The 26,471-nt window shown below is 50.1% G+C and overlaps 1 protein-coding gene across 1 annotated transcript; it reads right to left on the reverse strand.

Annotated features, from left to right (window-relative positions):
• Positions 1-1,311: 1,311 nt before the first annotated feature.
• Rrp1b (ribosomal RNA processing 1B) lies at positions 1,312-24,844 on the reverse strand. The gene is made up of 16 exons (XM_032888677.1): positions 24,663-24,844; positions 16,127-16,209; positions 14,535-14,592; positions 13,611-13,696; positions 12,745-12,806; positions 12,172-12,301; positions 11,146-11,210; positions 10,509-10,675; positions 9,707-9,795; positions 8,721-8,818; positions 7,435-7,454; positions 6,457-6,585; positions 5,116-5,801; positions 3,719-3,859; positions 2,671-2,734; positions 1,312-1,569 (listed from the first exon to the last, which is right to left on the reverse strand). Exons 1-16 carry the CDS (start codon positions 24,790-24,792, stop codon positions 1,376-1,378), a joined length of 2,202 nt encoding a protein of 733 aa, XP_032744568.1. The 5' UTR covers positions 24,793-24,844; the 3' UTR covers positions 1,312-1,375.
• Positions 24,845-26,471: the final 1,627 nt, after the last annotated feature.

The following is a 26,471-nucleotide window of genomic DNA, read 5'->3' on the forward strand; positions in this document are numbered from 1 at the left end:
GAGGGCTGGGCTCAGTGAGTGAACTTTTTAAATAGGAAGCGAGGCGTTTGCTGCCTTGACCCTAACCTTCGTAGACAGGTGTCAGCTTTGAATGTAAACCCAGCATGCTGTAACCATGCACGTTACGCTGCGCATGACCTACTGTGACGTTAGTAAGGCATCACCTCCATCCTTATGGCCCAGTGGTATACTTTATGACTGAGCAGGCAAAGGACAAAGTCACTGCTTCACTCCTATCGGGAATGGCATTTAGGAGTCAGCTGGTTCAAGACTTGGACGTGGACCTTTGACTGTGTGAGGCGAGGCCAGAGGCGGTGCCTGAACTCTGCGATCCCATTGGCAGTGAGCTGCTGCCCTCTACTGAGGAGCAGCGGTGCTTAAAGTGGGGCTCCTGCACAGGGTGCACAGAGTCAGACAGACCTGGGGATGCCCTGAGCACAGCAGGCAAATGGATAGGACTTTGAGATATAGGGCCTTGGCCTTGCCATGTCAAGCCAGCAGCTCCTGATGGTAAAACCAGGTGCTGGGCCTCCTGTTGTGCTTAATTCTGAGGCCTCTCCATCCCTCAGACCCAAGGTGGTTTCCTTTAACAAGAGCAATTGCCAAGCAGGCCTTGCTCTAGAGGAGCCAGATTGGTTTCGATGGAAGCCTGAGTGGCTCCCTGGGTTCTGCACCAAGTTAAATGCCTGGAGGCAGGTAACAGACAGCCGGGAGTGCGTCCCCTCCTGGGGTCCAGACACCGCTGGTGCAGTCAGGCAGACCCTAGGCTCGCTACCCGGGCTTAGGAACTGTGCCTGAGGCCTGGGAAGACAATGTGCTAACGTGGGCAGCAGCCTGGGGGGCACTGGCCCTCCGGAAAAGACACTTTGGGCTTGCTATAGAGGTAGGAAGACAGGGACAGGGACAGGCCAGGCAGAGGAGGAAAAGCCTCGTGGATAAGTGGCTTTCCCCACCTCACACCTGCCCACCCTCCTGCTGGTCACCCGTAGAAAAGCTACACCATTGCTCATTCAGTTCCAAGAGTCATCGCCAGGACAAACGGCCAAATGCCCAGACCTGGCCTGAGGCTGACATGCTCTCACAAGGAGACAGACTGAGACGGCAGATGCCCAGGAAGGCAATCTACTGTGGCAGGTGCAGCAATGGGCACCGAGGGGGCTCCATGTACCAACAGCACTTAGTCCTTCTGGTGAGGGTGTGCGTGGACTCAGACAGGAACCATGGCTGCAAGCCTAGCAGGAGTGGCCTGCAGTCCAGGTTCAAAACATTGTCCCATTCATGGATATTTGTAAAACAATTAAAAAGCCCACATTTAAAAGTTATAATTTATAGAACATCCAGTATAAAAGCAGTCCTCCAAAAGGGATTCTGGCCCTCAGAAGAAGTCCGCAGCCCTTGGCCTTCTCTTTGGGGTGGTTGCTGGTAGCTTCATGGTTGATAGAGGCGTGCTGGCCGGGGAGCTTGTGGGAGTCTTCAGCACTCCGTGGAGTGGCCTCTGCTCGGGGTTAAAGGCCACTCTGGAGAGGCCCGTGGGGCTGACCAGGATACTCTTGTCTGTCTTCTTAAATTCTGTCCCAAAGGAAGGTAAAGGTTACTTAGTCTATTTAGTTGGGTGTTATGTCTATCCCTTCCAGGTATGCAGGGCTCCCCAGGCCCCAGAAATGCAGAGGACGCCTAGACACAGCGAGGGGAGCATGCTCCAGCTGGTGGGTCCTGGGGTTTGCTGTGGGCTGCGTGTGTGCGTGCGTGCGTGTGCGTGCGTGTGTGCGTGCAGGCAGTGACTGCAAGCTGCCTGAGGGCTGTCTTCCCCCCCAGCTCTGCATTGCACTGTTTAGCTTGAGGTGTTTGCTTTTCCCTCTTCTGCACCCTCTGCTCTCTCTCCAAACCCACGTGTGCTCCCTCATGTAAACAGATGTTTGCTCACACTCACTGTCCACACGAATAAGGTCTTAGATTCATGTTAAATTTAAAAATACTAGGGTGTGGCGAGTGCGCCATTGGCTAACTCAGCTCTCAAGAGGGAGGCAGGGGTGCTGAATCTGTGAGTTCCAGGTCGGGGACAGCCTCGCACTCAGACTCCTCAAAAACCAGCCACCAAGCACACCCTCTCAGGAGCTGTGGCTTCTTTGATCTGACAGTAGGAGTGGCCCACCATTCAGCCCAGGCAGCAGTAGCTCAGGAACCCTGCAGGGTTTCTCGGCCTCTGAGACAGAACTAGAGAGCCCCCAGGCAAATGGCTTCTTCTCACCACACCCTTTTCCTGGTGGCCCAGGAAGATCCCAAGAAATCTCTCCCAGCCTTTAATCTTAACATTCAGGAGGCAGAGAGGCAGGTCATCTCTGGGAGTTTGAGGCTAGCATGGTCTACATAATGAGCTCCAGGACAGCCCAGCCAGGACCACATAGAAATTCCCTGTCCCCACAAACAAAAACCAAACAAGCCCCCCCCCACTACAAACCCCTCTATCTATTTATCTGTCTCTTTGTCTCCCTCCTCCCTCCACCCCTCTCTCTGAAACCGCTCCCTTCCTCAGCCACCCACGTCAGAAAAGTGACCTTGGCACTGCCTAACCGACGGACCTGGAAATAGACAGGACCATGGTCTCTGGCTGCTGGGGAACCCTCCAGCTGGTTGGTCCCCAGCAACTTTTCCAGAAGGCCACCCACTCACCTGCTGTCATGTTTCTGTTCAATCCAAAGGTGACTTTCTTGGAACTGGAGGGTGTTTTATTCAGCTGCAGAACAACAAAGAAGTAACCATGGTAACACAGGTACTGGGCTTCCTTGCCTGGGATTTCTCTGAAGAGCTCACCCAGCGAAGGCCCTTGCAGTACTTTTCCTGACCTGCACACACAGAGACTAATGGGGCAGCATGCTGTAGCCTAAATGGACTGCACTACCAGACTTCTGCCTGTGACCATCACAAACTACTTTTCCGAATGCACAGACTTCCCAAACTAGACACTGTGCATTCCCAGTGAAAAACTGTGAAGAGGGGTAAGGGTGTTCAGAACCCCAAATTTATCACCCCAAATTATAAGAATATTCCAATAATCACCTTTCTTTTGTCCCAGAATTAAAAGCGTTATTTACTATTAGTGTAAATGGTGTAACACAGTGTGACTGACACATTTGTGAGATGCCAGAGGACAACTTTTTGAGGTCATTTCTCTTCTACCTTGGGTTCTAGGGATTAAACGCAGGTCCTCAGACCTGGGTGACAAGTACTATTACCAGTCAGGCCGTTTAGCAGGCCCAGAATTTCTAAGCTGTTCCACACTGAACTGTCAGCTCACATACAATTGACTAAATTGGGCTTAAAATGGGGGTCTATTTCAATGGGCAATGGATATGAATTTGAAGTCCTTGTTGGAGATATCATCCAAGGCCTTGATTTGTGCTAAGCAAATGCTCTACCACGGGGACCCCACAGTAGATCAAAACTCTACTGTGTGTAAAGGACTTCAAGTTATCACGCATCCCAACAGTCTATCCTGGAAGCCAACTCATTTTGCACTGAGAGCTCGGGCTGAGCCCTTCCCAGGACCCGTGCCTCTCTCCGGAGTGTGCTGCTGCCTCACTCCACCTGTGCACACGAGCAGGCTTGTCAGGAGGAAGCTGGGCTCTGCCAGCCCCAAGTCCTGCATTACCAGGTAGAATGGAGCACTTGCACTCCAGATCTCAGCACCCCTGTCTGCGTGTCCCTGTAGAGGGCTCACCTGGACAGTAGGACCTTGGGGATGGGTGGCAGTGCTGTTCTTGGCTTTCCTGAAGAACAGGGCCTTTGGTAAGAATCCGGTGTCAAACTTCACAAGGTCGTCCTCCATTTTCAGTGGCTTCTTCAGAGTCCTGCTGCTTCCCTGTGAGAAGGAAGGGAAGCTGAGAGGAGACTCCGATCTTGTCAGGTTCACACCAGGATGGTGTGAACAGGTCAGGTCTGCACCAGGACGGTGCAGTGAGGAAGTGCTAAAGGCCGACCTACCCCAAGCTCCTTGGCCACAGCCCACTGTTTCTTCTGTCAGGAGCTCTCCTGCTCAGTGGAGCACAGACCTCACCATGACAGCAGCGATCACATTGTCTTCTCAGCAGTAAAGCCTGTTTTTCCCCCTAACTTTGTGTTCTAACACAGGGCCTACAGTCCTAGTAATTCTTCAAGGTGCATCCGCTAAGTGAGAACTCTTTTTTTGTCTATCTGTGATCAGACATTATGTGGGCTACATGTCTGGTGTGAGGGGCAAGGGTGCTACGAGGCTCAGGCTCAGGGGACCTCACATCTGGGAGGCTAAGTGTGGAGCCACCATGTCGGCTGCTAGACTGGAGCTTGGTGCCCCTGCTGAAGCACAACGCCTTCTTCTGGCCCCAAAGCAGCCCTAGCCCGGGAGCAGACAGTAGCAACCTCTCTAGACCCAACTCATTAGCAATCATCCCAATTCCAAGACCGACTGCCAAGGGCACGAGAAGCAGGCTATGTAGCAAAGGACGCCTCTTCCAAGGGCAGAGCTGGAGGCTGAGATGATGTCCAAGCCAGCCCTGGGATCTGCTCTCCTTCAGTAATCCTTTAGGGTCCACGAGCTCACCTAGTCAGGGACAGGCTTCAATGTCACAGGCACTGCCAGGCAGTGTGTGTAGGCAGTGGTGCTGAGCAAGGTCAGATGTCTCCCTGTAAAGCCAGAGCGTCACTATCTTGGTGGCTTGGTGGGCCACAGCAGTGAGCACCTGCTGTGGTGTTTGCTAGGCCTGCAGCCCATTGCCTAGACAGGGCACAAGACAAGAGCTTGGGTCCTTACAGCTCTAAAAGCCCATATAGAAAGAAAGTCCTTCCTTTAACCCAAAAGTTATACCCACAGGGGCTGGCTGGGGCCTGACTGAGTCTCTGAGCTCCAGGTTTAGAGGGACATCAGGTGGGGAAGAGGCAGAGGCTCTGTGTGGAGCAGCTGCCCTTGGCCACTGAGACGGGAACCTGTCATCTGCTTACCGGTGAGAGCGGTGATAAAGCAGTGCACTCTGACCACTGCTTCGCCGACGTGTGGCTATCCCTATCCCTAGCAGACAGCTCAGTCCCCTGAGCACAGCTATTCAAGCCCAGCACCCGAGCTCTAGGCCCTTCCCATCTTACCAGAGCTTGGATCTGCCCAGCGCTGCACTCCAACACACCGTTGGACGTCTGCTTCATCTTTTTTCTCTTTTTTGAGATTGCGGTTTTTTGACTGGACGGATCATAGTGGTCAAGGGTGTTGGATGCTGTCTTCTTTTGTGACCTCTTACACCGGGGCAGGGTGGTCTGGCCATCATTTCCCTCCACTGGGCTTGCTGGGGTACCTGCCTTCTGTACGGTTAGGTCACCACTACTGACAGGGAGAGCTCCGAGTTTCCGCTTCCTTTTCCGGGCTTGGCCACCTTCTGAGGAAGAAATGAGAGCAGTCTGAGGCTGCCCACTGGCAGGGTCGTTCTTTGACACATCCTCCTGAGGTAGAGTGGTGGATTTCCAGATCTCTCTGTGGGCCCTCAGGTTCTTCTTTCTCTGCCGTTTCCTTTTACTGTGGATGGGCGTGGCGGGTGTAGGCTCGGAACTGTTCTCCCTGGTGTTGGATGTGGCCTCTGCTGTAGGGGCCGCCACGCAGGCTTGCAGTGCGTGCCTCTGGGCGGCACCAGGCTCACTGTCAGCACTAGGTACTGCGGCCTCGGCAACAGAACCCAGGTCCTGAGTGTCAGACTGGAAGTGGCTCCTTTTCCTCTTTTTCCTTTTCCTCTTGTGAATGTGGTCCCCGCCGTCCTCTTCACCAGCAGCAGAGACTGTGTTTCCTACAAAAATGCAGATCAGTGATGCAGACCCCGCTGGCCCCGCAGGCAGCCAGGGATTTGTTTTGCTGTTTTTCTGAGACAGGGTCTCAGGTAGCTCAGACTGGCCTAAAATCTGCCGTACAGCCAAGGGTGCTGTAGGTTCGAACCCTGATCCTGATGACCACCTCTCACCAGTGACAGGAACACAGGTGCACAGCATCACAGCACACTCCTTTAGAGACAGGCTCTCCCCACAGAGCTGCTAAGGTCTGGACATCCCCACAGGTGGCTGGGCAGATGGCTTAGTGGGTAAAGTGCTGGCTGTCAAAGGAGGACTTGAGTTAGGATCTACAGAGCCCACATAAAATGCTAACTGGTGGCCCAGAGAACCAGAGATCAGTGGCTGCACAGAAAACAACAGAACCTAGAGAACCTGTGGGTGCAGTGCCAGTGGTAAAGGACCCCGGCACTCTGGGTGCAGAGGTAGAAGCAGAAGGTGAATTTGAGGGAAACTTGGGCTACATAAAACAGCTCTAACTCAAAGAACAAACCTCCCTCCCTCTCAACCCAACCAAAACAAATTACAAAACACAAATGACCTCAAGGGCAGAGTTACCCAGATGTGAGTTAGCGGTGACCCTCCTTCAGCCCTGAGACTTAAGGCTCTGCAGCTTACCTTCCTCCCTTTCTAAAGCGGCTCTCTCTAAAAGCTTCTTTCTCTTCCTCTTGTGCCTTCTCTGACTGAGGGCTTGACCATTTTCACCAGTAGAAATATCCTCAGCAAAACTAAGTTGAGCACCATTGCCTGTAGGTTCAGAGGGACACTGGTCAGCTTCTGGGGCCTTCTGCATCTGTGGCAGCCCAGCTCCTGGGCCCTCCCTGAGCCTGGCTTCAGCTCTATCACTTGCACTCCTGGCCGCACCTCCAACTTCACTCAGAGGCTCCTGACCAGACTACGCCCTGGACAGTGGCTGGTGGGCTCTCAGTCTAGTCAGCTTTACACTCCCACTGGTTCTGTGAGCCCATCCAGTCAGTGCACAAGGAACAGGAGAGCTGGCTCACTGGCCCGCTCAGGTTTAACCAAGCTCACCCTGGGGACATTTGTCCTAAAGGAAAATGAACGGTCCTGAGATACCCGGATTTCTTTTTGACAAAAGACTGTAATCTTCCTAGCCCAGGTTTGTCAGCCTGTACGTTGTGTATCATGTATACGCCTAGGGTCCATAGAGGCCAGATGAGGGCACTGACTGGATCTCCTGGATCTGGAGTTACATAGTTGTAAGCTACCAAGTGGGTTCTGGAACTGAACCCTGGTCCTCTAGAAGATCGGCCAGTGCTCTTGACCATGGAGTCACTGCCTCTGTCTTCCCTCCTCCCATTAAAAACTTAACTGCAGGAAGCACCAATAAAAGTTCAAATAAATACCACACAAGTATTACCCACACACAGGGGGCACCAGATGGATGGAGAGTATGTACAAAGGGGTCTTGCACCATGGCATTTCTCAGGGTACTCGCTTAGGTGTGCCAGGTAAACCCAGTGAAGGTGGCCACCCCACGGATCACTTTCCCGTGAAGGCCTACAACCCCATGTCCTAGATCTGTCAGGGATGCCCTTGGTGGGGTGTTTACTGGGTGAGAACAACTCTTCTTACCTTCAGAGAGGTCCTGGAACCTGAAAAAGGAAAAGAGCACAGGGAAAGTCAGAGAATTCACAGCTCAGGTTCTGAACGTAAAGCAGGAATCCGGATTCTCAGTGCTCACCCTCTCCTCATAGCCCCACCGAGGGATGCAGGGAGGGAGGGAGGAAGGAGCCTAGGACAAAGGCGCCTGCCATTCCACCAGCTCTGTGTCTGACAGACACAGTGGCACACAGTACCGAGATCCAATGTCTTTCTCGCTTGTTTCTGAAGGCAGACAGTTTAACGCTTTAATGTTCAGGGGAGGTCTGCCCAGCCAGGTTCTCTCTATGCAGCTTTATGCTTCAGACCAGATAACCAAAGTCAAGGACATAAGGGATGTACACGGGGCTGGGGCGGGTGCTGGGGCAGGCAGGCCAGCTCTAGCATCCACACGGGAGCCCCGGGCATGCCTTTAGAGACCTGGCTATAAAATATGAGAACTAACGGATGCCACTGTCCAAGGTACTCTCTAAGAGCCAGCTCTGGTGTGTCAGCATGTTTGCATGTGAGCACATGTGCATGTAGAGGTCACAGGTTGATACCAGGTATCTTCCTCAGCCACACTCCAATGGGCCTCTCATTTGAACTAAGAGCTTAGCAACTTGGCTAGTCTAGCTAGCTTGCTCTGGGAGTCCCATCTCTGCCTCCCAATCAAGCAAGCTGCCTTGCTACCTGGAACCTTCATGGGTGCTGGGATTAGGTATGAGCCTCCACACTCTAACCCTCGTGTTTTCCCATGCAGTGGCAAGTGCTTTAGCCATTGGGCCAGGTCCCCAGCTCCTTTCTAAAGGCATTCATTACATAAAGGATCAAGCTTAGACCGTTGCCTGCTAACCCAAACAACGGACGTAACCAGACAGCTGTTGTCCAAAGTTAGAACACACCAACTGGCTTTCTGGCTAATCAGTCATTTGTCACTGTGGTCCTACAGACACTGATGCTGACCTACTGGACTATCTGACTGTTCTGGCACAAACCCGCTGGGAGGCGAGGGTGAGCACAACTAACTGAAGCCCCATGTCCCACGCCATGCCAACGGTGACATGAGAGGAGCACACTGGCACTACTACCCTAGGGCTGTGAGGGACCAGCAGGGTTGCCTTTCCCTGATTTCCGCTCAGCACTACCTTTTTCTGGCCACTGCAAGAGCACACATACACAGACACACACTTACACATTTAAGAGTAAATAGATCTTTAAGAGGAGAAGGAAAAGAAACACGTGGGGAGATGCTGGCGTGGCCGCGGGATCTCACTTACTTTCTGACTAGTCTGCAGAGTCGCTTCCTGTTGAAGGGAGGGGTGCTCTTCAAGTTGGCGATCTCCAGGAGTCGATCAGCAACAGCCTTATAGTCAAACTACCAAGGAGACAGGAAGCATGGGCAGTGGTGAGACAGCCTGGCCTATTTGAACCCTCTAGGTGTTCCTGGGAGTCGTCCTCTCCAAACTGGGGTCTCATGCAGACCTAAACCTGCCTGATGAGCTTCTTTTTAATGCTCACCCTGGGCTCTCAATCTTAGACTCTATAATAGCCTTTGCTCTTTCAAAGCACAATTGTGTATGCATGTGTAGTGGCACATGCCTTTGATCTCAGCAGCTGGGGAGCAGAGGTAGGTGGATCTTTGTGAGTTCAAGGCCAGCCTGGTTTACTTAGCAGAATAGCCAAGGCTACATAAAAGACCCAGTAACCAACCAAGCAACCAAAACTCAAAACCGGAAGCCTGGCATGGTGGTGCACACAGCTGTATTCCCAGCACTTGGAGGAGCAGAAGGACCACTAGGGCTGGTGCTGCATGAAGGAAAACAGACAACACTGCGTAGAAAAACGAGGTTCAGTGTCTTTCAAAACCCACTTCATTGGTCATTGTTTATTTTTGATAGGATTTTCTGCCTCCTGAGTGCTGGCTGGGATTCAATGTGTGTACCACCACATGGCTTCATTTTCATTTTTTTTGTTTTTTTTTTTGAACAGGAGTTTATTAGGTAGCCCAGGCTGTTCTTGAACTTAAGACCCTCCTATGTGCTGAGAGTCCCTGTGTGCAACACCATGCCTGATTAAAGCCCTACTCTTTCAAATTTGTCCCCAACGAGCTCATTCTACGAATGGTGACAGACATGAGTTACAGAGGGGATTATAAAGGACTTTACATTTTAGGCCCTATGGCTTAATGAGCTCTGACCCTAATTCTCTAGCCAAGCCACCCCAGGTCAACCTACATTCTATAAAAAGCAAAAGCTGCCCCCACCTGGAGAGGTGACCCTGAATCTTTCAAGGCTGCACAGTTGTCTCTTTCTCTGCTGCCAATGACTCCATCTCTGAGGCATTCGTCCAGTGCTGCCAAAACACACCCAAAGACAAAGACACAGTCGTGACATTCAAGGGGAGAAGTGGCCTAGTCCCTCCAGGCGCTGGTTTAATTCCCATTACCAGGGAGGACACTAGCGACTGCTGCCTGGGGAGACACTCGAAATTAGACTCTCAAATATCCCAGTCTTTATTTTATATGTGAAGCTTGAGGTCTTGTTCCCAGTACCAACCCCATACCAAACAACCCTACCCCCCACAAACAACTGAGGATGCTGGAAGGAAGCCACAGGAACCAGTGTGTGCTCCTGACTGCACAGCAGCTCTCACAGGCATGGGCCAAACACCTCACAAGGGAGGCGACCATCTAGGAGGGACAGAATCAATTGGGCCTAGTGTGAGTGCTGTTGGGTTTTCCCTGGGGACCAGCCGTACACACGCGTCCGCTTTATATGTTGGGAGGCCTATGTTCCCTGAGACGCCAACAAAGCGCCTGATGAAGACTTAAAAACCAAACCCAGAGGGGCCGGCAGGCTTAGGCAGGCCGATGAGAAACCTCATCTCAAAATAAGGGGTGGATGAAGGCGGAGGAATGACTTCCAACACTGACATTTGGCCTCCACATGACAATATATCCACGAGTGTGTGCGTGTACACACAGACAAAACTGTATACACCAATGAGCACAATCCAGGTGCCGACCAACCCCGCAGAAAGGAAGAGTATAAGAGGAAGCCTCTCACCGGTCTTCTTCCCACCGACCACCCTTTGACAGGCCAGCTCGTTTGCAGGGAGGCCATTGCCATCCTCTTTGGTTTTCTGCTCTTCCACAGACTCTTCAGGTACAAAGGCAGACTGATCTACAATGACTTCAAAGACACCCTTCGCTACAGTCTGGACCAGCGTGTGGCTGAGGGCAGAGCACATCGGAGAGAATGGGATTAAAACGCTTGGCCTGGAGCCTGTGCAGACAGGAGCACAGTGGAGAACAGCTCGGGTAAGTGCATGCACATGTATGTGCCTGCCTGGCGTGCCCCCCCACTTGTGAGCAGGGACTCATACACTCCTCAAACAGGTCCACTCAAGATTCAGGAATCCCCATGTGCCACAGGACAGACAGGAGAGAGTCTGGTGTGGGAGAGCATCCGGGATTGGCAGCCAATTGGCAGCACTGTTGATAAGGACTAGAACCTCTGCTTTCTTCCTTCGCCTGAGCAGGATCTTGTGTAGTCTGGGCTGGCCTTGGGCTGAGGCCTGTGAGGGGTATTAGGAATGGGGGCTCCTTATACTAGATGACAGCCTGGCACGGTGCTGCATGGCAGAACCCCACCCTCGGGTACCAATGGAAGCAGTGGGAACACACGGGCTGGAGCCACTTACTCCTTAGTCTTGGCAGCAATTCTGCAGAACGGATCGATTAACTTGAGGTTCTGATCAGCTAAGAGCTGCAATTCAGATATGAAACAGAGGGAAAGTGAGGAAAGACAGTCTTTTCTCTGACGAGTTCTAGAGGAGGAAGCACCTGCCCCTCTCGAAGGTCAAACAGCCACACTCATGCCTGTCCAGGCAGTCCCAGACGCACCGCAGAACTGCCCGAAACCTCACTGTGATTTCCGGGTGTCTCAGTCCTGCGACCCAAAGCACCACCTCTTTAGACAGCTGGGTGTGGCACCTGCCTAGCAGAAGGCCCTGGCTAGCTCCAGAACGGCAAGGAAAATAGGAATTCTATGTGGATGCCGACTCAGAATATGAAACAAAGCCATTCTTTGTTTAAACTTCATTCATTCATTGATTCAGTGTAAGTGTACATGGTTGCCCTTCAAAAAAATTTATTTATAAGTCCTTTTACTTAATATATGTATAAAACACCCACTACAAAATGCCAAAGAGTAGAAATTGTTTATATCCTAACTTGAGAAAACCATCTGTACATAAAAGTGCACCTTTCTTTCTAGCCTTTTGCCTACTTATATCGGGTAACCACAGTGCTGTCTACCGGCTTTCCCACAGCTTTGGGACTAGGCGGTACATCCTGCCTTTCCTTTTTCCTATTGGACGCTGTTTTTCTGCAGGGGAGCAGGCAGGGCCTTGCTCTGTGGCACAGGCCGCCCTGGAACATGAGATGTACTATTTAGTGCTGAGATTTTAAATGTCCACAAAGCCTGAACACAGGACCTTGCATTCCTTGCTCAAACGACTCTCCTGCCTCAGCTACTCCAGCTGAGTGTGCGGCTCAATCCTACTTTATAGGTAAGACTTCCAGATATGGGTACAGTTCTGTCTACCAGCCCACTAGCTGTCTGGGACAGGGTGCCAGGAGGGGAGAAGCCACAGAGAGGCTGCTGGTGCTGACAGTACCCATAACAAGCCCCGGCATGGTGGTCCCAGCCCAGCGCTGCTCCTCACCTCTCTCCCTCCCACAGTGGAGAGCTCATCCAAGTACACATCAATCAAGTGGGATCTCACTCCGTTGGGGGACTGACTCTCGGGACTCAGGATCTCCTTCATCAGGATGTCCAGAAAAAGTGTGATTTGGCTGAAGAACAGCAAGAAAACAAACCAATAACACAGTTGTTGTTTTTAAGACATTATCGCCAATACCTCCCTCTTTTCAAAGAACAGACAAAAATACGCATTTACTGCTCGTACTGTGTAAGTCAATGTGAGGCCCCAAGAGAAGAAACTGCTCTTCATCGGCTTCAAGTGACCGTTTCGGGCTCCCCTGGATTTACCCTCCCTTGGCTCAGCGCCTATTTGCTTCTCATGGCACTAAGCATGGCAGGCAAAGATGAGCCAATTCATGCTTCTGATTACCCAGAATCCCAAAGGACCCCATTGTTCTATAAAGATGTGGGGGAGCACATTAAAGATCAGAACTAGGGCCTCATACTCATCAGACAAGTGCTCCACCACTGAACCACCTAGCAACTCTGACGTGCTCTTAATGCCACCACACATCCATGCAAATGGTTTACCCACCTTTCTTCCCAGGCATTCCGCTTGAGAACTTCAAAGGACTGCCTCAGGACCAGGCGGATCAGCTAAGGGTCGACATGTTTTATAATAAGAGTAAAAACGTAGTGATTATCTTGGCAGGACGAGGACCCTAGTTCTGGGTCCCCAAAGCGAGACAACGTCCTTAAATCGATTCAGCTTCTGGATTAGCAGCATTGAGGCAGACAGGGGTAGTAAGTGCCTCTATCCAAGACCAGAGACAGCCTGCACAGCACAGACTCCCCTGCACCCCCAGAAAACCAACAAAAACCAATGTAAGACATCTACGCTCCCAGCCTCATTCCCAGCAGCTCAGACGGGAACAGAGGCACCTTCAGCACGTGCCTGATTCCGCCACAGCACATCTGGACTTTCATCATTTTCTTGCTTTGGATGGAAGTTTGGTCTGAAGATGGCCGGGCAAGGCAAGCTCTGTCTGAGAACCTCATACCCATGTTCTTGGGTGTGGGTTAATTTCTTCCCAACAGCCTCTCTATCTCTTAACTCTACTGTTCAAAAATCTATAAAACCTCTTAGCAAGCTGGGAAGTGGTTTGCTTGGGAGGCAAAGGCTTGAGATCTGAGTTTGAGGCCAACCTGGTCTACAGAGTGAGTGCAGGACAGCTAGGGCTACACAGAGCAACCTGTCTTGAAAAACCAAAACCAACCTCCCACCTCCAAATACACACACAAGAAACCCTTTTATCAAACTCCAACTCAGCTTCAGAAAGAGAAGAAAAAATGCCAGGCAAGTGCGGTAGTGCCGAGCTGCACCCCAGCTCTCTGCCGCTTTGCAGACAGAACATTCTGTGTGTCAACTCTTCCGGTCCGCATGGGGAGGCACCACCTTACCATGTAGTACTTGTCCAGTCGCAGCTTGTCTATCCCTTGCCACTCTCGATTCACGGTCTGCCAGAAGGTCTGAATAAACAGGTGCTCTGCAGGGACAAGAGGCTCTCAGTGCCCTGCTGCCGCAGGAGCACACAGCAGGAAGGAAGCGACAGAAAACACACCCAGTTCTCTTTACGTGTCTATCTCAGAATTCTTGGACAGGTTGAGTTTGGCCAATGGCTAACTATGCTCAGTGATTTCCTTTGCAGCTATAAAGACATCACAACAGATGCCGTCAGCGTCTCGGTCAGAGCGCTCCCAAGGCACTGGTCTTTATCCATCCTTCTGATGTGCATGCTGTCTGGGTGAGACACATTATTTAATCCACAGATTCCCCATTTACTGACTTTTGAACACTTCCTTTGAATGTAGGGGTTGGCTGCTACCCAGGCTGGCCTCTCACATCTCCTACCTTAGCTTTCTAGATGTTGGGATTACAGACATATACCACCATGCCCAGCACAATTTATAAACAAAGGCAAATCTTTACTATACAACAAATGCAGGATCTTGGGTGTTGTAAGTCAGCCAGAATTCAGAAGGTGTCAAACAGGACTGACTGTTGTCCAGCTTCAGAAATTTCCACCTTTTCTTTTAGGTAGAGAAGGGTTACCTTACACTTTATTACAGTGATTTATAGTCAAGATGGCTCTAATCTCAGGCAGGGTACACTGGCAAAGGCGTCACAGCTTCTAAGTGTGAGAGCAGCCTGAGTTTGGGGAGCTGATCAGTGTCTGAAATGTCATACGACCTCTGTTCAGCACTAGCAGGAGGCTGCCATATCACTCATTCCCAGACCAGAAGAAAAGCACTGACTAGGTTCCCCAGGTAAGCTATCAGACCTGCTACCAAGGAAGTCAGAGCCAGGAAAACGGCAGGACTTACGAGCCTCGGAGCTGTTAACAACGTGGATGAGTTGGGAAATAATGTTCGCTAGCTCCTCCTGCAAAGGTGGGCGGGGGAAAACATCGGTTATTAGGTGGTCACACTGATGCGGGTGCTGCGGGCTGCATCCCTCTCCCTCTGTGGTGGGAAAGCCTGGGCTTCTTGTTTTAGATCTGTGGCTGACACCTCGGGCTTTATCAAATGTGTAACTCCAAACTTCAATCAACTACTGGGCTAATGCCATATGCTTCTGGAAAAATGCTAAAACTGTGTTCAAGAAAGTGTCTGTGGTGGGAGGTTGAACGATTCCAGGAAAACAATCTCACTGCCAACACCCACCCCACCCCTCCTTTTTGGAGACAGGATTTTTCTACACAGCCCCAGCTGTCCCGGAATTCACTCTGTAGACTAGGCTAGCTTTGAACTCAGAGAAAACCACCTGTTTCTGTCCCCCAAGCTTGGGGAGTAAAGGTGCATGTTACCATGCCCCACTCTGTTTTTAAGATGTAGACTAATCTGAATCTATCATGAGTACCAAATGCTGCAAAGCCAGAAAGCACAGAGCCACCTTGCTGGTGCTTGTGCAATGGGGTTTGCACTCCAGTCTCCTGTTAGGAGGGGAGGGCTGGAATGCCAATAGATTCCTCTAGGTTGTGCTTTGGGCAAATTGCCCCAAAGGTATGTGTGCCTGTGTCACAGCAGACTCTGTTCAGCAGAACTAAGTGGCTGAGCCTAGGAGGAAGCCTTCTATTTCCCTGCTACCTGAAGACGGGTGCCCTTCCTGGCACTGCTCCCGTCTCCTGTGCCCAGAGTTCCTTATTTGTCTTGAATGAACTCCAAGACTTGAAAATGATGTTCCTTTTGTTGGTTCTCTTCCTCCACTAAAGCTGCTTGTTGCTACTTCTGAATATAATCTTACAATATTTTGCCCTGCTAGCCCACTCAAAATATGTTCAGCAGAATCAATGCAGTGAACCGAGACAAGTCACTACATGTCCTGAGAAAAGTAGCAAGGCTTCACGTACAAGGTAAGTGCCACCCAGGAGGACCCTACGCTGTGGTCGTGCGTTGTGACCCTTACTCCCTTGCTACTGAGGCAGGTCTAGTTTCCGGTGTTAGAACAAAGCTCTTCTACAGTAGTACATGTGGCAAGTAGGCTCAGTGGGCAGAGATAAAAGCTCGCCTGTGCATTCTGGGAACCACGGCATCTCATGGTGCTTAGCCACAGGGCCCGGCTGCTTGCTTTGTGTGGAAACTGAAATTCAGCAGGTCACTGACTGCTGTGCTTCTGACCATGCATTATAGACAACAGAAAATAAAACAGAAGCGTTAAGACATCATGGAAAACCTACCATGGAAGCTATGAAAATGGCGAGAGCAATGGGATCTATGACTTAGCGTGTCCGGTATGTCAGAAAGCACAGCCTAAGTGCCCGCCGCCCCTTCCTGAGGGGACAAGAGCTGAGACAATGGCTCCTTGAAGCATTTACTTCCAGCTGTTTGGGGATGGCAGCAGACTGGCGGGACGTAAACGGTCAAGTCTCTTATCCATCGTGGCAAAGGTCCAGGGCCATGGCTGGGGACTGCGTTACCTGCAGAAGGGGTTCGTCCTGCACCCACATGCAGTAGAAGAGTCCTTTCCATATTTTTAGGAGTTCTTCCTGACTGAAACTTCCTGCAGGAGAAAACAGCACAAGCACCTTACAGTCTACACGCTTTCCTTAACTTTTACAGTTGCTATGCAAATGGCAAACTACTACATGCATTCCCTTCCTCTGCATACCGTTCCCTAAACCGGAAGTACACCTTATGCTAATGGCTAATGTTCCAAGTACCACACATGTTGTTTGTTATCAGCCAAGGGAGGGTGGCAATGGGGGCAAGTCCTTATCTGCATGTGCGACACTAAAACTAACCCATGTGCCTGGTATACCAGTTGCTAAACACTCACAAAGCCTTGAACTCATCCCTTGAACCAACAAGGGAAGAAAGGAAGTTTCACTATCTCAATGAAGGAGAACTACAAACCCTATAAAAGACGTAAGAGTCTCCGATCACAGAGTATTCCTAGAAAATGGCAGAACCCCTCCTGGTCCAAAGACAGAAGACTGGGCCAGCCCAAGGACGGGTCTGCTCAAGTATACTTGTAGAAGGGTCCAGCCATGGGCAAAAGTCAACCATGCCCCATTTTATGATTGTGCCAGTCACTTCTTGGGCAGCTTTTAAGGCGGTTTCAGCCTGTTTTAAGTGGCATGGGAGGGGTCATTGCTCTGCCCAACCACTTGCTGCTGAGCTGCCAGGCTCATAGCCGGCAGCTCCTGGTGTCAGGAAGCAAAGATGACTGTGAATGATGAGGCTAGGGGACAAGGAACATTCTAGGTTCTGATGTGTCACACGTGGTCTCTACCTGAGTGACTGGGAAGCACAGGAGGTCTTCTCAGCACCACACTGGGACACACCAGATGAATGAACGCAAGGCTTCCTTTTTTGCTGGTTTGCGTCCTTAATTGTTTGGACAGGGTCTTGCTACTTACCTCAGACTGGCCTTGACACTGTCTGTGTTCCACCTCACACAACTCAAGTACGTATTTGAAGCCAGTGTGCTATTAACTCTAAGAGGTATTTTTAAATGACCAAGAGCCCTTGCAATGGACTCATGCTTCTGTAGTGTGCTTGGTGGGCCAATCTTATTTTATGACTGATTTAATAGCCATCTCCAGGCTAAGGAGATGGCACAGTAGGTGAGGCCATCTGTTATGCAGGAGGACCTGACTGAATCTTCGGCTCCACAGAAGAGCTCTGTATGCCTGTGATTCCCAATGGTCACCTCAGCCTAGCAGAAACACCAAGCTTCAGGTTTAGTGAGAGAACTTGCCTTAAGGGAATAGGGTAGAGGGATCACGGAAGCCACCCAACAGCCTCTGTGGCTTTTACAAGTGCACACACACACACACACACACACACACACGCGCGCGCGCGCGCGCCCTCCCAATACTCTCTCAAAAAGGTTTCTAAAGGAAGATTTTTCTCGTCGATACCTTTATAATGCTGCAGTTTCATGCTTTTACAGTAGTTTTCTACTTAAATTGAAGGCAGCAAGTGTGGGAGCACATGCCTTTCATCCCAATATAGATACAGGCAGAGTTCCAGGAGGCTACTTAGCAAGGCCATCTCAGACAATCCACACCCAAACACCAGGGTAACAGAAACCGTGGTGGAGTTAGCTAGTCAAAGACATTTCCTTAAGGAGCCATACAGGCAGCTGATGTGTGAGCCGGCCTCTCTCTGCTAATGCAAATATGGCACAACCCCTAGCACCTGCCCAACTGCAGTTACAACTCTTCTTGTCATGGTAACCTGTTCCTGTTTAATCGTGATCCAAGAAGCACATGTCCCTGGAGAACTGTGGTTCTGGGTAAGGCTGGTGACTTCAGAAATTACTTTAGATCACTTGGATCAGGCCACACCAAACCATCAGCTAAAACTTATTACAGGGAAATACGTAACACAGACTGGACTGTGTAATCATATAAAATCTGACCTGTACCTCTGAGTACTTGTTTATAGAAAACCTAGGGTGCAGAGGAACACATTAAATGAGACTAAGGGGTGGCATTTTACAAGACAAATGACCTACGTTCAGTAAAAAACAGAATGAGGGGGGTGGGGCTGCTAAAAATTAAGTCTACACATATACCAGCCACAGGAGTCTTGTTTACATTGACATAAACACATAAAAGATGGGGAGAAAACTCCATGAAGTTGAATAATTTGAATAAATTTAATAATTTCATGACACCAATACCTTTTATTTGTGTGATTTTTCTGAGAGTCTTGCTATGTAGCCCAGGCTGGTCTCAAATTCTTAAATTTCTATGCCTCCTCCTGTGATGACAGACGCATACCCCTGGGCCTGACTACGACCTTTTTTATGGTGTAAGGAGATGCTGTGGTTGTTAGAAGAGTCCTTATGTTTGGGGACTACATGCTGTGAGGTGAATGGAAGTGACACATCAGATGACCAGTCAAGTGCTGAGCCACCACAGCTATAAAAAGAGGGTGCTCTTCATGGAACGCTACGGCCATTAATGAACCACAGCACAGAGGATTAAAGTCTTGGTTCCACATGAGGCCGGACACGTCAGGTCTTGTCTGCTAGCTGCACTGTTAGTCCCTTCAGGGCTAACTGTAGGAGTTCAGGGTAAGGTTGTCGAGGGAGGACTGCCAGCAATGAGGGCTCAGGCTAAGTCAGAGACAGGGCAACTAACCTCCTCACACAGTACCATCCAGGCTCTGCGGACATCTGTCTTGCTCAGGCTTGGAACACAGGTCTTTCTAGTCACACAGGGAGAGAGCAAAAGAATGGGGACTACCCAGTGGGACGAAGAGAAACTGCAGTTCAGGTGTCATGCAGGGGCATCTCTATACCTTTAAAATCTGTGGCATAGATGCCAAGTGGACTGTGACCGACTAAAACCGTCCTACCCGCCTTCCAAGTATGTCTCGAACTCTCATTCCCACCCCGGGCCAAATACTGCACAATGAAAATACAGCTTGCAAAACATTCAAAAATTTCAAGTCAGTAGTAAAAGCTCTCTGAATGCACTGCAAAACTAACTCAAATTAAACACACAATGAATCCAAGGTGTTGCTGGCGGTGCTAGACCATGTATGTGTGTACGTGGCCCCAGTTCTGAACACACAACATGCCCGTTTTGTACTTTGTATGACACCATGGCACAATGCCAGTGAACACCGCCTGCAACACCTTACCTCAGATTCTTGACAACCGTAGGTGACAAACTATAGCCTTGTACTCTATACACGGGTTCTCTGCCTTTAGACAAGTGTAGTGGTTTAATTACTGAAAAAGCAAAGACTTCACTGTTTCTGTATTGTTCCTTCACAGCACGCTTCAAAACGGCAAGGCGGTGGTGGTAGCACACACCTTAATCACAGCACTAGTGGGCTGCAGGCAGGTGGGGCTCTGTGAATTAGATGCCAGGCTGGTCTACAGAGAGAATTTCAGGACAGCAAAGTCTCTCTACTATGTAGCTCTGGTAGTCCTAGAATTCCCTAGGTAGTCTAGGCTGGCCTTGAACTCAGAGATCCACCTGCTTCTGCCTCTGGAGGGCCACCAAGCCCAGCATAAGCAAGCACTTTATTATTATTGTTGTTGTTGTTGATGATGCGTACTGTTCTTTTTCAATAGGTGGCAAGAGTATGTATGTGCCAAAAATAAAATTCTCTGATGTAATCATGAGCAAATGTTTTGTTTATAAGTGAATAAATCTGTATACTATCAGGTCAAAGGGGTGGTGATTAGAAAACCTGTAAGAAGCCCCAGACTGTTCAAGTCCCCCATTCTAAACATTTACTTCCAAAATACATATAAAAACCGCATTTTTACCTAAGAGTTTAGTTGGTAAAAACAGGAACAGATTTTTAAAGAACTTAAAGAAGTCTGGAGAAACACTGAGTACCTGATCCCTTTTACTCACTGAGGTAAGAATCTGCAGTAGCTTTATTTGCTAACTGCTTTCAAAGCTCTTTTCTTCTTGGCGATAACTTTGTGAGGCACCGGGAATGAGCACAGGGTCCTGGGTACTCCAGGCAAACGCTCTATTGCTAAGTCTCTCCTCCTCTGCTCTTTATTTTGGGACGGTCTTTCTGTGTAGCCCAGGCTGACCTGGAACTTACAATCTTGCCCTAGCCTTCCAAGCTCTGGAATCACTACTGTGACTACCATACCTGTCCAGGAAAAAACTTTTTTTTTTTTGTGAAAAGGTTTCACCATGTATCTTTGTCTGGCCTGGAACTCACTATGTAGACCAGGCTGCCCTTAAATTCAGCGATATACACCGGCTTCTGCTTCCTGAGTGCTGGGGTTGAAAGTGAGTGCCTGGGTGGGGACGAATTTACATGTTCTATGACCTACTTTCTGACAGACAACAGTTCAGATTTAGCTAGCCTAAAAACAATGTCAAGGATATTAAAGGTGTGAAGACACAGGACATACCATTGTGTTTTGAAATGACAACATCCAATAGCAACCCTTTCCACGGAATGAACACAGGAGCCATTCTGGATGGGGACTGTGCATATTCCAGACATGCACACCTCCCCCCTTTATAACTGTCTGATGGAGAACCCTAATGCCGCCAGCAGCAAAGGCACTTACTTCCACAACAGCTACAGTGACTAAGCCACCACCAACCACAAATTCAGTCACCTTCTACGCCACCAAAAGGAGGCTGGGGCTTGGCAGAGAAGGTGCTGGCCACACAAACCTGGTGGCCAGAGCTCCAGCTTTTGAACCCCGGTGAAAACCAAAGGAGAGAACTGACTGACATTTCCAAACATGTGGTGTGGTCTATCTACTCCCACATCATGTGTGTGTGAGCACACACGCAAACTATTACTAATAAAAACGAGAAAGCAATGACACAAACGGAATTGCCACAGGGTTGATGCTAGAATACACCATAGCTTTATGGTAGGTGTTAAATGTTTAAGGCTGAGAACTGCTAAGACAGGCAGGGACTGCCTGCTTGGCTCACTGCTGCACTCTCTACACCAACAACAGTGTACACAAGAGGACATGGCGCTTTTTGTTTGCTGCATTTATGAAAGGCTATACCAGGACTCATGAGCCACCATGAACTAAAATGCCGTGACTGTTTCTTGACAGCAAAGACCACAGAGCTATCTATTTATGCTGCTGACAGACAGTAAGACAGTAAGTCAACAGTAAATCTTCAGTGAGACGAAAATGTCAGATTTCCCAACAAGTAAGGTTGCAAAACAAACTGAGTTTGTCAAGGAGATGCAAGTTTGTGATTCTATTATGATGGGGCCTCGCAAAGTGCCAGACACTTTGGTTTTCCTGTCCCATGGTTATTAGTTTTAAATGTTTTCTTCTGTTTTCCGTTCTATGTGCATTGGTGTTTGACTGCACGTATGTCTGTGTGAGGGTGTTGGGTCTCTTGAAACTGGCAGCCGTGTGTGGTTGCTGGGAATTGAACCCAGGCCTGGAAGAGCAGCCAGTGCTCCTTCTCTGCAGCCCCGTTGGGCCATGATCATTAAGACATTTACCCTGCAGTTTTTACTTATTTGCATGGCACACATGTATAGGTTGGAAGTCAGTGCTAGGTATTTTCTTCCCTAGCTCTCCAGCTAATTTTCTGAGACAGATTATCGTATCAATCTGGCTACCCCAGGATTTACACTGGCTTTCATGAGTGAACGCCTGAACTCAGGTTCTCACGGGTACATGACAAGCATGTTATCGAGGGAGCCATTTTGCTAGCCCCGCAGTTATTTTTCATTTATTTCACGCATACTTATTTCACATGTACACCATGTGTGTCTGTAGACTGTCGAGGTTAGAAGACCGTGTCAGAGGCTCTGACAGTAGAGTAATAAATGGTTATGAGCCACCACATGGGTGCCAGGAATGGAAAGCCAATTCTCTGCAGGAGCGAATGTTCTAACCTGCTGAGCCATCTCTCCAGTCCCTCTACAGTCCACAGTTATTTTATTTTTCTGAAGGCCTACGATATCCCACAAACTGGCCACGATGATGAATAGGGGGAAAAGATAAGTCATCAGGAAGTACCCTGGGGTATTGGGCCTGTTCTCAAAGGGTTCTGAGAAGCGTGCTCTCAGGCTGTCTCCAGTCCAGGTGTACTGTACTTTGCTTTTGTCTCCTGAAGGCTCTCCTAAGGCTCCATATTTTCACCTATGGCTTAGAGGACAAAGGGAAGCTTACAGTGTCTGTGGGGGAAAGGATACAAACCACAGAGTTCATACAAACAAAGCTATCTGCACATAGCTGAGGACAAGGTCATCCGTTCTCAGTATAGCTAGAGAGACCACTCCTGGCTCTGGGAAATCCTTTCTCAGAACAAACAGCTTTTCCTTCCCTCTGTATCTAAGCACTATCAGAGGGACACAGATTTTCTAATTCTAGGGGTGACAGGGTGGTGGGAGAGATCGTAAAGGAGGACTTCTCTCAGAAGTGATACTGCTAGGGCAGAATTCTTTGTAGAACAAGCCTGAATGCAAGGGGGGAGGAGGCGAGAAGAGTGTGAGTGGTGTGCTCAGCCACAAGGGTTTAACGGACTACTGAGGAATTAGAAGAGCAGGTGAGGACACCAGGTCTGTCAGACTGTGGCCTTCAAGGGAAGCAGTGGGAAGATGAGATTTGCTTTAAGAAAATGACCTGGGCTGTTTGTAGAGGGCAGACTAAAGAGGCACAATGGAAGCCTGGGGCGAATGCCTTTAACCCCAGCACTCAGGAGACAGAGGGAGGTGGACCTCTGAGAGTTTGAGGCCAGCTTGGTCTCCAGAACAACCAGGGCTATAACACTGAGAAATCCTGTCTCAAAAAAACAAAACCAAACAAACCAGGCGGTGGGGGCTCACAACTTTAAGCCCAGCACTTGGCAGGCAATCTGAGTTCGAGGCCAGCCTGGTCTAGAGAGTGAGTTCCAGGAGAGCCAGGGATACAGAGAGACCCTGTCTGGGGGGTCGGGGAAGGGACCCAAGTAAACAAAAGGCACAACAGAGTTAAGGGAACGGATGGACCAGAAATCTAGGAAAAATAAAGGAACTTCTGGTTAAGGCAGAGTAATTCAGGTTAACTGAGAAGGTAGGACAGAAGGATAGTGTGTGTGTGTGTGTGTGTGTGTGTGTGTGTGTGTGTGTGTGTGTGTAAGACGGTGGTGAGAAAATGTGGGAAGAATGAGCAGCTGAGGAGGAGCAGCAGGAGAGAACAGGTGTTTGGAGGGGGGAACAGATGCCATTGTTGGTACTGAGGCACTCATGGGACAGCCAGGCAGAGTACCAGGCTAGTGGCACTAATCTGAGTGGAGGATAGCCAAGGTCCACCTGGGCCAGCAAATTAGGTTTAGGGACCACACGTATATAGGAAAATTGACAATATGAGAGGAAAGTGAATTTCTGGGGCAATCCTTAACAGGGCTGGGGTGGGGGTGGGGATGGGAAATGCAGTTGCCAAGGCGGCTCAGCTCGGTAAACCTCTCTACCTAAATCTGACCTCTGGATTCCACAGTGGAAACATAACTTTTGGAACTTAAAAACTTTTAGTTTTTATCAGACGTCTCAAAAAGCCTCCTTTCTTGGCGATAAGGTCTTGCTTGCTCTGTGACCCTGGCTGCCCTTAGCCTCACGATGCTGGAATTAATGGTATGTACTGCCACCTGGGACTGATTTCAATCAAAAACCATTTAAAAAAAAAAAGATTTAGTTTAGGTATGAGTAAGTAGGTAGTTTAGTGGGAGGTTTGCCTGCTTCTATGTTTATGCACCACGTGCATGCCTGGTGTCGGTAGAGGTCAGAGGGGATGACTCCTTTCCAGGAAAAGGGTTCTGAGCTGCCATGTGGGTACTGGGGCTTGAACGGCTGAGCAATCTCTCAGGCCCCCCAGACTTCAATTTTAACCAGATTTAGCAACCTGTAACTCAAACTTTAGCCAACTGGCTGCAACCTGAAACCTTCACAGTATGCTGCAGACTTTACGAATTCATTCAGGAGTTAACAGAATCTATTCTGGGTCACTTAAAATAAATGCTTGCAATGCATTCCACGGCAGTTAAAATCCAACCTCCCCTCCCTTTCCCCAAAGCCAGCGATGTGACCACATTGCCCCCAGGCTCAATTTTATCTCAACACGCCCTGCGCGCCAACTTACAGATAGATTTCTCTGGCTCAGGGCACACTTAGCGTTCTTGCGTCTGCCTGCCTGGCCTCCTCCTGTCAAAACCTCAACAGAGCACAGGTAGCTTCCTTTAGAAGGACTTTCTCCTGCACTTTTCCACGCTACTGATATACATTCCCGCATTCACACGTGCTCCACCACATTGCCATCAGTTCTACCACCACACTGCCAGAGTTCTTCTCAGGGCTAACTCTCTAACGCACCCCAGCGCCTACAGGTACTATCCAAGGAACACAAACAAGAAACACAAACGAGCCTCGGCGAACTGGGCCAGCGGTGAGCTGGGACTCGCGGTCAGGAGCTCCGCCGCACAGCCCGTAGCAGCCGCACCCGTGCCCACTGGCGCGACCCTCGCCGCGCGCAGCGGCGCGGACCCAGGCCCGCACCTGTGTCGCTCTGCGTCCTTGCGCTGAGATACTGCCGCAGTTTCCTCACGGCGCGGTCGCGGACGCCCTTCTCACTGGAGGCCAGCCGCTGTGCGAACTGGAGCTCGGTAGACTGCATGGCGGGAGCCATCGCACCCGCTTCAGCATCCCCGGGGTGCGCGCGTGCGGCTAGCCGCCGAGCGATCTGGATTGCGCCTGCGCAGGCGCCGCGGCGCGTGGGTGATGGCGTCACCGGTGCGCCGCTTGCCGCGCGCCCAGGGAGCCCGCGTGGCCCCTGTGCGAGTAGATGCGTAGCCCCGCTACTGAAGTATATCCTGTGGGTGGTCCAAGTTCTGGGCCGGTAGTTAGGGTCAGATCTCCTCCGGCAGGACGCCTACGGCTAACCTGATGCAGTTCTAGAGTCTAACCACAGCTAACAAAGGTCTGTCAGGGAAGCGGCGGTCCTGCCACCTCCATTCACCCGGTGTCTGTGAACCCCGCGGGCTTCCCTGAGCAGACTTGAGACCCAGAAGGAACGCCATTATCCTGGCATCCCGAGGCTTACGACAGCACAGGGACAACTTCTACTCTCCCACCCTTCAGCGTCCCGTTCCCCTCAGGACAGTGCCTTGAGTCTTGATGCAGGCACGCAGCATTATAGAGGGAATGGGCCCTCTTCCAATGTGCTGGGACGAGTGCAGAGGGGGCGAGGAGACCCTTGCAGCGTTCTAGGACAGGTTCAGGATTTGGAGAAGAGAGAGAAACCCGTCCCTGAAGCAACAAGGGCACTTACAGAGGTGCGGTGTAGTGAACAATCCGTTCCTGCAGCGTCTTAGGATAGAGAGCAAGCCTCCCTGTTGCATCTTGGGACGGGTGCAAACTTGTTGAATGGGGAGTCAGCAAACCCATGCCCACAACGACTGGGTCAGACGCAGGGATGTCCATTGGAGAGGGAAAAATTTTGAGGGTCTAACAGGGAAGGAGCTTGGCTCTGTCTTTAAGACCTCTTGCATTCAAAACACACAGTTCTGAGCAGTAGGTAGTGAGTATTGCTACAGTGAAACACCAGGATCAAAAAGCAAGCCGGGGAGGACTCACATTTCCGTATTACTGTTCACCATGGAAGGAAGCCAGGACCAGATCTCAAACAGGGCCTCAAAGAAGACAGGAACCTGGAGGCAGGAGCTGATGCAGAGGCCATGGAGGGATGTTGCTTACGGCCTTGCTCTTTGTAGCCTGCTTTCTTATAGAACCCAGGACCACCAGCCCAGGGCTGGCTCTACCTACAACAGGTGGGGTCCTTCCTTACAGGTCTGCCTACAATCTGATTTTATAGAGACTTTTTTTTTTAATTGAGACTCCCTCCTCTCATGGCTTTAACTTGTGTCAAGTTGACATAAAACCAGAACGAGCAGGGAACACACTAAACTAATATGAATGAAGTCTTTTAACAGTTATGCTTACTTTAGGGACATCCAAAACTCTAGGTCCTCAAACATTTGAGAATTACTAGATTAGTATATTCTTCCAAGCTTTGGTTATTTCATTCTTTTTTTTTTTTTTTTTCGGAACCGGGGACCGAACCCAGGGCCTTGCGCTCGCTAGGCAAGCGCTCTACCGCTGAGCTAAATCCCCAACCCCGCTTATTTCATTCTTAACCCCCCCCCCATGTAGCCCAGGCTAGATTTCCCTCGCTATGTAGCAAGTTGGTCTTGAACTCCAGCGTCCACCACCCAAGTGCTGGGACATAGGCATGTACCACTACATCTAGTTTCAAACCTCAGTTACCTAGCTAAAATAACTCTTCTGTGCATGCGAAAATGCATCCCT

The sequence above is a fragment of the Rattus rattus genome, chromosome 18 (genome assembly GCF_011064425.1).
Source record: "Rattus rattus isolate New Zealand chromosome 18, Rrattus_CSIRO_v1, whole genome shotgun sequence".
Lineage (NCBI taxonomy): Eukaryota > Metazoa > Chordata > Mammalia > Rodentia > Muridae > Rattus > Rattus rattus.

Coding starts and splice junctions, on each gene's coding strand:
- Rrp1b (XM_032888677.1), bottom strand. CDS start 24,792: ATGGCTCCCGCCATGCAGTCTACCGAGCTCCAGTTCGCACAGCGGCTG. Junction 12,302..12,744: donor CGGAATGCCTGGGAAGAAAG/GTGGGTAAACCA, acceptor GCTGTTCTTCAG/CCAAATCACACTTTTTCTGG. Junction 3,860..5,115: donor CTGGGCAGATCCAAGCTCTG/GTAAGATGGGAA, acceptor TCCTTCTCACAG/GGAAGCAGCAGGACTCTGAA.